The sequence below is a fragment of the Primulina tabacum genome, chromosome 18 (genome assembly GCF_025594145.1).
Source record: "Primulina tabacum isolate GXHZ01 chromosome 18, ASM2559414v2, whole genome shotgun sequence".
Lineage (NCBI taxonomy): Eukaryota > Viridiplantae > Streptophyta > Magnoliopsida > Lamiales > Gesneriaceae > Primulina > Primulina tabacum.
This window is the reverse complement of record NC_134567.1, coordinates 2,399,627-2,411,459: the sequence shown is the minus strand read 5'-3', so window position 1 is coordinate 2,411,459 and position 11,833 is coordinate 2,399,627. Positions and strand designations below refer to the sequence as shown.

General features: G+C 41.6%; 1 protein-coding gene across 1 annotated transcript; it reads right to left on the bottom strand.

Moving 5' to 3' along the window:
* Positions 1-209: 209 nt before the first annotated feature.
* LOC142532245 (uncharacterized) lies at positions 210-770 on the bottom strand. Its single transcript, XM_075638560.1, has one exon. The coding sequence runs from the start codon at positions 768-770 to the stop codon at positions 210-212; it is 561 nt and encodes a 186-aa protein (XP_075494675.1).
* Between the last annotated feature and the right edge of the window lie 11,063 nt (positions 771-11,833).

The window sequence follows — 11,833 nt, the reverse complement described above, 5'->3', positions numbered from 1 at the left end:
AGAGCTCTCATTTTTAAACCTTGTGGAATATCTCTCCCGGGAGATTCTAGCACCTGTTTTATGTCATCTCTCCAATCGCCAGCTAAGTTTATATTCAAGTTAAGAGCGTCCACCTGAATCCCTCTTTGCTGAATTGAGGGATGGTTTCTCTTTTGTATCAACACTAGCATGTGTGTAAGTTCAGGAGACATCTTCAATCCCGATGCAACCTATGCTAACTCATTAGCTTCCCAATTTTCTTGCCTTGGGACGTGTATTAACGACACTTCTTCAAAATCATCTAGAAGTTGGGATGCCGCGGTATAATATGGAGCCAATGATAAACTTGTGCATTTGAACTCCCCTGATAGGTGTTTGAGTACCAGCTGAGTATCTCCTGATATTAACAACTCTTTCGTCCCTAAATCTTTCAGAATTTCCAACCCAATGACCAGTGCTTCGTATTCTGCCTGATTGTTGGTGCATGGAAAACCCAAATTAAAAGATAGAGCGGTTTTCACACCTCTTGGGGAGGTGATCACAATACCAGCTCCGGCTGCTGTTTCTGTACTTGATCCATCGAACTGCAACTCCCATGGTCGAACTTCAACTCCACAAACTTGAAAACCAACATGCTCTCCAATAAACTCATCAAGTGAAAGATGATCAGGTAAAAAATCGGCTATAGCTTGGCCTTTTACTGATTTTTGGGGGTAGTAGGTCAATGTAAACTCGGTCAATGCAAAAGACCATCTGCCAATCCGCCTAGAGAGGATGGGTCTATTATGCATATATTTAATCAAATCGATTTTAGTCACCACAAACACTCTTGATTGAATCAAATAATGTCTTAACTTAATACATGTATAATACAATGTTAAGCATAGCTTCTCAATCACATAGTATTTTACCTCTAGTGCAGTAAGGAATCTACTCAAATAATAGATAGCTTGCTCATTTCCTTCGTGATTGTTTTGAACTAGTAGACATCCAATTGATTCATGAGCAACAGAGATATATAATTTAGGGGGCATTCCATACCTGGGAGGAATCAGAACAGGCGGGTTAGATAAATATCTCTTGATCACATCAAAAGCTTTCTTATGCGAATCTTCCCATTTGAACTCCCTGCTGTCTTTGAGCTTCAACAACTATGAAAACTCCTTCATCTTCCCTACAAGGTTAGAAATAAAACGTCTCAATTAATTTACTTGCCCAACGAAGCGTTGTAACTCTTTCTTGTTCTTAGGCGGATTGGCCTCCGTGATAGCCTTCGCTTTGTTTTTATCCACCTCGACTCCCCTCTGATGAACCAAAAAACCTAAAAAGTTCTCTGCTTTGACACCAAAAGCACATTCCAATGGGTTTAACTTCAACTCATGTTGTCTCATTCTTTGGAAACTCTTCCTCAAATGCTCGATTTGTTCAACTGCTTGTTTAGATTTCACAACAATATCGTCTATATATACTTCAATATGATGTCCTATCATGTCATGAAAGATCGAGTTCGTAGCCCTTTGATACGTGGCTCCTGCATTTTTTAGCCCGAATGGCATGACAAGCCACTCAAACGTACCAACAGCTCCTTGGCATCTGAATGATGTTTTGTGAGTGTCTGTCTATGCTATTTTGATCTGATTGTAACCCGATAATCCATCCATGAAGGATAACGACTCATGCCTAGCCACTGAATCGATCAACATATCATGTATCAGCATTACATACACATATTTGGGAGATGCATAGTTCAAGTCTCGGAATTCGATGCATATTTTGACCTTGCCATTCTTTTTCATGACTGGCACAATGTTCGACAACCATTCGGTATATCTGATTGGTTTTATAAACTTGGCCCTCAAATGTTTCTCAACTTCCTCTTTTACTTTCAACTCGACTTCCTTTGACATGCGGCGAGATGGCTGTTGAAATGGCTTGAAACCATCGTTGAGTGGAAGTCGGTGTTCGACCAAATTCCTGTCCAACCCTGTCATGTCCTCATAACTCCACGCAAAACAATCTTTGCTACTCCTTCAGAATACTGATCAAATATTGCTTCAACTATTCTTACAGTAGCTTACTCACATACACCAATTTTGGATTCTCAAGCTCCTTCAAGTTGATCTCTTCTAACGGGTCTTGTACTTCATGTTAGCCATCTGCGCCATCAACAATTCATCAACTTGAAGTTCATCCTCTTCGTATTCTTCTTCTTGGACAACCTCGGTCCCATAGGTGTCCCATGCTTCAACTTCCTCTAATTTTTTCAGTAATTGCTACGCATGCGCCTTCCATATAGAGGTTGCAGCTACCTCCTTTTCTTTTTGATTCAACTCAATCATCAACCTTCTCAATCAGCGGCTGAATTATCGGCCTAGGCGGCACGATAACAGTAGGCTTGAGGATTCTTTCCAACACCGAGCTTGGATTTGGTGTCTGCATGTATACTGGACTTTCTTTCTTACTATTGCTACGAACTCTGGTAGGCCCAAAATCCCCATTGTAATACCTGGCCTCAACTGTACTTGCACTTGTCTGAAAGGGTTGTCCATCTGCTTCTACAACCTCCACATCGTCCCCTTTCCAGACAACAGTTGGTGCATTGAGTATGGGATGCACTGGTTTGCATGGATCCAATCCCTACCTAACAAGCTTGGAAATTTGTGGACGAGTTTACCAAAAAAATGCACACAAGGACGACATACTCCCCACTGTAACATCAGCGGGGAATACTACAATGGTCTTGGTGGTTGCCCATGTAAATGCAGCAACCGAAACTTCTGTAGGAATCAAGTTCTCTTCAGTTTTGCCCAGATTTTTTAACATTCTTACGGGAAGAACAGTCACAGTTGAACCATTGTCAATCAAGACCCTTGACACTGGCTTGCCATTAACGTGAGCCTTGATGTACAACGGCCTTATGTGCTTGGTCATGGCCGGTGTATGCTTCTCAAGTATCACTTGTTTAGGCTTATTTGGGTGATCCTCCTTAATAATCACTATTGAACTCCCTTCAATGAGTTTATTTGCGTGATCTTCCTTCTGCACTGATTCTTTGGGTATCAACTCCACATTCTACTCTTCCATCATTTTAAACCTCTTTGGTAATATCACCACTCCTGTGGCACAATCCAAAGTAAGTGAAACTCTCCAACACAAAAATTGATTGTTTTTCTTATTTGATTATCCTCCTCACTTAACAAATCATCATCATCGTCTACTAACTTATCTTCAGTATCCGATCTTCCAAACTTAGACTTACTCCCCACTTGATCCCTGGTGACTGAAATATCCATTTCGGGTTCATTTCTCAACTTATATTCTCTTCTTGCAATAGCTCTTTCTCTCAACAGCCGTGTCTTTTGAGTCCTAGTCGGTGGCCTAGGGAACCTTTTGTGTTGGTCCACTCTCCAAGACTCATTGAACTCGCATCTATGTGGAAGGACATACCTGGGCTTTTCTCTCCTGTTTTCAATCACTTTTCCTTTTGAGATTTCATCCACACGCTGCTCTCTATCTTGGTCAGCTGACTTTTTCTTGATTTCCATCCTTCGCGACTCAACTCTACATATGTTTCTCCTGTCCGAGTATCTTTGGTACTGCTCATGAGATGACTCGTCTTTGAACCCTTGATTCTCATGCACTGGTCTCTCGAAGAAATGTTGGTTCCTCGGTTGACAGGCAGAAGATTCACCAAAATTTCTAGGGAAACGCTGCTGAACTGTTCTTACTCGATCAGCACTATGCCTTTCATGAGCATCAAACAATTGACCCTTCGAGATCCAGCATTTCTTGATTATTCGGTCTTTCACTGCAAAGGATCGGCTTCTTTTCTTATTTAGAAGATCCCTCAAATCTATCACATTCACATTAACAGAAACTATTGGGGGAAAAGGATCATCATCCACTGCCATGGATTCTTTTTGTAAGGCTTGAGATTTATTAGTCTTCATTGATGTGATATTCGGAAGATATGAGTATGCATGACATGTAATGAGAGGCGCTAAATGAAAAGATGAAGTGTTGCTTGAAGAAAGAGACCGCACCCGCGCCCCTTTTGATACTGCACCCGCGGTGCATGGACAGAAAGTTGGCCAATTTTACAGTAGGGTCACCGCACCCGCGGTCTAGAAGGAGTGCACCCGCGGTTAATGTCCAGTAGGGTAGGAAATTTGGAACGAAGCAACACCGCACCCGCGGTACTCGAGACACCGCACCCGCGGTCGTTAAATTTTGAAAAATGAAAATTGGTGCAGTGAGCACAGCGTACCCGCGGTCATGAAGAAGTGCACCCGCGGTGCTTGGTGCGAGAAATCTACCTTTGAATTTTATGGTGACACATGGCCTGAGGTATATATAAGTTGAGCATGACTCACTTCTTCTCCATTCCAACAGACCAGCAACGATAGAGAGAGTTTCTTCAAGCCTTTCCCTCCATCTTTATCATTTGGTTGTGTAAGAATTACTCATCCAAAAGTTAATCCAAGCTTAGATTTTTGTTCCTCACTTCAAAGGCTACAAGAGGATGTAAGTTGGGTTATGTTTCAGCATGATTTAGATTCCATGTGTTGAAAAATTATAATATGATGGTTATTATGTATTCTTGACATGTTGGACATAGTATATTTGCAACCGGATCGAAGAACGGACACTGTATGCTATTGTTATGAAATTCCATCTTGTATGAGTTGAGATAAATTAGATTTTGGGAGATTATGATTGTTGTTATTGATGTTATGGCTTGTGGATAATATATTGATTGCTATTGGATGACCGGTATCTAGAAACTAAGCCGTTATACCGTCGAATTGTATCAAGATTTGATATTGAACCGTACTAGTATTAGTTTGAGTTGTGATTTGATATTGTGCATCTCAACATTGTCATTTCAGATTTGGATTGACAGGTTCGATATCCCTACTTCGAGACTTCGAATTATTCCAACGACAATAAAGGTATAATTCATGTGAATTCGGGAAATACGACTCGAATCAGACTTGGTTGGAGTTTCCCTAAATCACATACTAGATTTGTTATTTATCTTTGATTATTATTATGTCTTGTTTATAGATTTATATTCAAGCATTGAGATAGGAGAGTCATTAGCAGACTTGCTAAACTAGACGTTCGGTGGTATCGACACTTCGGATAAGATTCAATCCGATTGTAGACATTCGATACAGACATGACCGAAGTCTAGGAATAAGACGTACAGTTACCCCGATTGGGAGGGATAGGTGACAGACAGTGACGTCTTATTCACACCGGGATCCCTATAGTAGAGTCGAGTTGAATCAAGACATGATTTGATTTGAATTGCATGTTTATATAGATTGGTTTCATAGACTATGGAGCCCATTATTATTGCTTTGATTCATGATTTATGATTATGTATCAGCATGTATACATGTTTTATACTGGGATTTGTTCTTACCGGAGTTTCCGGCTGTTGTTATGTCTGTATGTGTGTATAACAACAGGTGGGGAAGGATCAGGGTCGCGACAGAGATGAGAGATGGACATAGCGTGGTGATCATGGGCGTAGCAGAGGAACTAGTAGTTGTACTTTTGACATTGTACTATACTTAAATACTGGTTTGTAGAATACGAATAAAAAGAGGCATGTATATTATGTTTGTTGTAAGGAAATGAATATAGAATTATATTATGCTTGAGTTGTAAACATTTGATTTAATGTTCAGAGCAAAATTTTGAACCCGTATTTTTGAACAAGGATCCGATTAATCCCGAAAAGAATTGAGTTAGAGCTCGGGTCCCTACAACAGGTGGTATCAGAGCAGTAGGTTCTGTAGACTGAGATAGAATAGAATGAGCGGGGTAGATCGAGTCTTCTTCCTTGCTTTTGATGTGCTAGCATGATTTATTGCTTTTCCTATTATACGTTGTATTGTATCTGAGTTGATTTACAGCATATAATTGTCAAGACTGAATCAGAACCGATTCTGGATCAGAGGTATATGATCAGAGGAGGGCTGAGACAGATTGTATCCTAATCTGTTTGATAATCAGATATGCCGCCTAGAAGAATACCACAACCAGCTGCAGGTCAAGTGCCGGAACAGGGTAGTACGTCAGGTACTCAGATGGACGTTACTGTGACACCGATGGAGACTTTGTTGAAGAGGTTTCAATCATTCCATCCACCTACCTTGAAGGGCACAGAAAATGCAGTGGATTGTGAGAGCTGGCTAGACGATATAGAGATGTTGTTTGAATCTCTTGCCTATACAGATGAACGGAGAGTGAAGTTGATTGGGCATCAATTACACGAAGTGGCAAAAAGTTGGTGGCTTACAACGAAACGAGCCCTAGATCATCGAGGTATTGATATTACTTGGAAAGTATTTAAAGATGAATTTTATCAACGTTTCTTTCCAGTGTCGTATCGAAAAGACAAAGGGGCCGAATTTGCCAACTTGAGACAGGGGCAGTGGAACATAGAATAGTATGTTGCCAAGTTTTCTTCTTTGCTCCGATTTGCGCCACACGTGGCAGGAAATGATGAAGCGGTCGCGGACCAGTTCATCAATGGGTTGAACCCGGATATTTTTACTTTGGTGAACACGAGACGACCTAACACTTTTTCTGATGCACTGAACCGAGCAAAAGGAGCAGAGGCTGGCTTGATCAGGCAGCGAGGAGCTTCTTATAGTGCTCAGAGTCAGAGACCACCGCAGCCTACCACCCAGTTTCCACCACCTCCTCCTCGATTTGATAGTGGAAGCAGTAGTAGTGGCAAGAAGGATTTTCTGAAAGCAAAGGGCAGACAGTTTAAGAAGTCAGGGAGCAGTTCGTCGAGCTCCAGTGGGTCAAGACAGAGAGGTCCTGGCCAGAGTACAGATGTGACAGGTGTGTATTGCACTACTTGTGGAGGCTGACATGCCACAGAGCAGTGTCAAGGAGTGATGGGCAGATACAACATATGTAGGCAACAGGGACACTTTGCCAGAGTCTGTCCCCAGAGAAGTGCACAGAGATTTCAGGGTGCAGGGTCATCAGCATCAGTGACTCAGCCTGAGAGGCAAGCTTCGTCTGTCCATTCCTTCCAGCCCACGCCTACACAGTCCCAACCTAGAGTCAGAGGTGGCCAGACAGTGAGCCAACCTCCCAGACAACAGGCCCAGGTGTTTGCATTGACGGAGGAGCAGGCCCAAGATGCACCAGACGATGTGATTGCAGGTAACTGTTTTCTTTGCGGTTATCCTGCATATGTATTGATAGATACAGGTGCATCACATACCTTCATATAAGAACGTTTTGCATTGACACATATATTGCCTGTCGAGTCATTGTTTACTGTAGTGTCTATTTCTTCTCCGTTGGGAAGTGGTCTGATATCTGTGACTTCAATTAGACATTGCTTACTACAGTTTGAAGGGCATGAGATCGATTTAGAATGTGTTGTACTTGGTTTATCTGATTTTGATTGTATTTTCGGGATTGACATGTTGACTAAGTACAGAGCCACCGTAGACTGTTTTCACAAGATTGTCAGATTCAGACCTGAAATGACAGAAGAGTGGAAATTCTACGGTAAGGGTTCCAGATCTCAGATTCCCTAGTGTCTACTTTGACTATGAGTAGATTGCTGCAGAAAGGAGCAGAGGGGTTCCTTATTTATTCTATAGATCTACAGAAATCAAGCCCGGCATTGGCAGATTTGCCAGTAGTACGGGAGTTTGCAGATGTATTTCCTGACGAGATCCCAGGGTTACCTCCAGTCCGAGAGGTAGATTTCAGTATTGATCTTATTCCAGGTACCGTTCCTATTTCGAGAGCTCCGTATAGGATGGCGCCGATAGAATTGAAAGAACTGAAAGCACAACTAGAAGATCTTCTAGCCAAGGGATATATCAGACCTAGTGTGTCTCCTTGGGGCGCACCAGTGCTATTTGTGCGAAAGAAAGACGGTTCTATGAGATTGTGTATAGATTACAGGCAACTGAACAAGGCGACGATAAAGAACAAATATCATTTGCCTCGTATCGACGACTTATTTGATCAGTTGCATGGGATCATCCATCTATTCCAAGATCGATCTGAGATCTGGATATCACCAGCTGCGAGTACGAGATATTGATATACCAAAGACAGCATTCCGAACCAGGTATGGACATTACGAATTTATTGTCATGCCTTTTGGTTTAACGAATGATCCAGCGGTGTTCATGGGGTTGATGAACCGTGTTTTTCAGAGATATTTAGATGAGTTTGTGATTGTTTTTATTGATGATATTTTGGTATATTCCAAGAATATGACTGAGCATGCCAATCATTTGAAAATTGTGTTAGCAAACATTGAGAAATGAAAGATTATATGCGAAACTGTCAAAGTGTGAGTTTTGGCAGAGAGAGGTTGTCTTCTTGGGTCATATCATATCTGGAGATGGTATTTTGTGGATCCGAGTAAAGTGGAAGCTGTGATCGGTTGGCCTAGACCGACTTCGGTGCCTGAGATACGCAGTTTCATGGGTCTAGCAGGGTACTATCGACGATTTATCAAAGATTTCTCCAGTATTACGAAGTCGATTACCCAGTTGACGCAAAAGAATACACCATTTGTGTGGTCGGAGGATTGCGAGTCTAGCTTCCTAGAGTTGAAGAAGAGGCTGACCAGTGCACCTGTCTTGATGATTCCTTCTGGTACTGGCGATTTCGTTGTATGTTGTGATGCATCTCACAGAGGGCTGGGATGTGTTCTTATGCAGCAAGGTCATGTGATCGCATATGCCTCTAGACAGCTGAAGCCACACGAGATTCGATACCCCATTCATGATCTTGAATTGGCGGCTATCGTATTTGCCTTGAGATCTGGCGTCATTATCTTTATGGTGAGAAATTTGAGATTTACTCTGACCATAAAAGCCTGAAGTATATGTTTTCTCAGTCAGAGTTAAACATGAGGCAGCGTAGATGGCTTGATCTACTGAAAGATTTTGATTGCGAGATCAAGTACTATCCAGGGAAGTCAAATGCAGCAGCAGATGCCTTGAGTCGAAAGGTTTGTGCCTTATCCTTATCGACGATATGTGTTTCGAATTTAGTTGAAGATTGTTGTTTGTCTGGTTTAGCATTTGACACAGATAGTAGACCATTAAGACTTGCCACGATTCAAGTTGAGCCAGATTTGATTATGAAAATCAAAGAAGCTCAAAGAACAGATCAGAATATACAGCAGTCAATTCAGATGGTCAGATCAGGACATCAGTCTGAATATCAGGTACATGATTTTGTCCTGTATGTGAATAACCGTATTGTAGTGCCAGATGTTTCAGAGTTGAAACAACAGATTATGTCAGAAGCGCACTGTAGTCGGTTTAGTATTCATCCTGGAGGCCGTAAAATGTACAACGACTTGAAGACACAATTCTGGTGGAAACAGATGAAGTCAGATATTGCAGAATTTGTGTCTAAGTGTTTGAATTGCCAACAGGTAAAGGCCGAGAGAAAGAAGCCCGGAGGTTTACTTCAGATTTTATCTATTCCTGAGTGAAAATGGGATCACATTTCCATGGATTTCGTGACGAAGTTACCTCGATCATCCCGAGGTTGTGATGCGATTTGGGTTGTGATAGACAGATTAACCAAATCAGCATGTTTTATTCCGTACAGAATGACGTACAGACATGATCAGATGGCTGAGATATATGTCCGAGAGGTAGTCAGATTACATTGTGTGCCGAAGTCTATCGTATCAGACCGTGATCCACGATTCACTTCTCACTTTTGGCACAGTCTGCAGCAGGCTTTAGGTACGACATTGCGCCTGAGCACTGCTTATCATCCCCAGTACAGACGGACAGTCAGAGCGGACTATCCAGACTTTAGAGGACATGTTGAGAGCTGTAGTGCTAGACTTTGGCACTAGTTGGCAAGATTCACTACCATTGTGTGAATTCGCGTACAACAACAGCTATCAAACGAGCATAGAGATGGCACCGTTTGAGGCGTTATATGGCAAGAAGTGCAGATCTCCTCTATATTGGGATGATATATCTGAGGTACCAGAACTTGGGCCTGATATGATTCGTGAGATGACCGAGAAGGTAAAGATAATTCACAAGAGGATGAAGACGGCACAGGATAGGCAAGTCAAGTATGCCAATATCAGACGTAGACCGCTAGTATTTGAACAAGGAGACAGAGTGTATTTTAAGATTTCTCCTTTCAGAGGCGTTGTCAGATTTGGCAAACGCGGGAGGTTGTCTCCTAGATACATCGATCCATACGAGATTCTTGAGAAGATTGGCGATCGAGCATATCGACTGGCTCTTCCTCCTTCTCTATCCGGGATACATGACGTTTTTCATGTATCGATGCTGCGTAGATACATGCCAGATTATTCTCATGTCATTCGGCATGACGAAGCTGAGCTGGATCAAACGTTGAGTTATATTGAACAACCGATACAGATTCTTGATCGGAAAGAAAAACAACTCAGAACCAAGACTATTCCACTAGTGAAAGTCCAGTGGAATCGTCATGGCACCGAGGAAGCGACTTGGGAGACAGAAGTAGATATGAGACAGAAATATCCCGAGTTATTCTCATGATTTGAGTATTTATTCAGCTTTTGATTTTACTGTTGTTTGTACATACTTTGATTAATTGATTTCACGTTCGAGGACGAACTAATATCTAAGAGAGGGAGAAATGTAAGGCTTGAGATTTATTAGTCTTCATTGATGTGATATTCGGAAGATATGAGTATGCATGACATGTAATGAGAGGCTCTAAATGAAAAGATGAAGTGTTGCTTGAAGAAAGAGACCGCACCCGCGCCCCTTTTGATACCGCACCCGCGGTGCATGGACAGAAAGTTGGCCAATTTTACAGTAGGGTCACAACACCCGCGGTCTAGAAGGAGTGCACCCGCGGTTAATGTCCAGTAGGGTAGGAAATTTGGTACGAAGCAACACCGCACCCGCGGTCATTAAATTTTGAAAAATGAAAAGTGGTGCAGTGAGCACAGCGCACCCGCGGTCATGAAGAAGCGCACCCGCGGTGCTTGGTGCGAGAAATCCACCTTTGAATTTTATGTTGACACATGGCCTGAGGTATATATAAGTTGAGCATGACTCACTTCTTCTCCATTCCAACAGACCAGCAACGATAGAGAGAGTTTCTTCAAGCCTTTCCCTCCATCTTTATCATTTGGTTGTGTAAGAATTACTCATCCAAAAGTTAATCCAAGCTTAGATTCTTGTTCCTCACTTCAAAGGCTACAAGAGGATGTAATTTGGGTTATGTTTCAGCATGATTTAGATTCCATGTGTTAAAAAATTATAATATGATAGTTATTATGTATTCTTGACATGTTGGACATAGTATATTTGCAATCGGATCGAAGAACGGACACTGTATGCTATTGTTATGAAATTCCATCTTGTATGAGTTGAGATAAAGCAGATTTTGGGAGATTATGATTGTTGTTATTGATGTTATGGCTTGTGGATAATATGTTGATTGCTATTGGATGACCGGTATCGAGAAACTATGCCGTTATACCGTCGAATTGTATCAAGATTTGATATTAAACCGTACTAGTATTAGTTTGAGTTGTGATTTGATATTGTGCATCTCAACATTGTCATTTCAGATTTGGATTGACAGGTTCGATATCCCTACTTCGAGACTTCGAATTATTCCAACGACAAGAAAGGTATAATTCATGTGAATTCAGGAAATACGACTCGAATCAGACTTGGTTTGAGTTTCCCTAAATCACATACTAGATTTGTTATTTATCTTTGATTATTATTATGTCTTGTTTATAGATTTATATTCAAGCATTAAGATAGGAGAGTCATTAGCAGACTTGCTAAACTAGACGTTC

Coding starts and splice junctions, on each gene's coding strand:
- LOC142532245 (XM_075638560.1), bottom strand. CDS start 770: ATGCATAATAGACCCATCCTCTCTAGGCGGATTGGCAGATGGTCTTTT.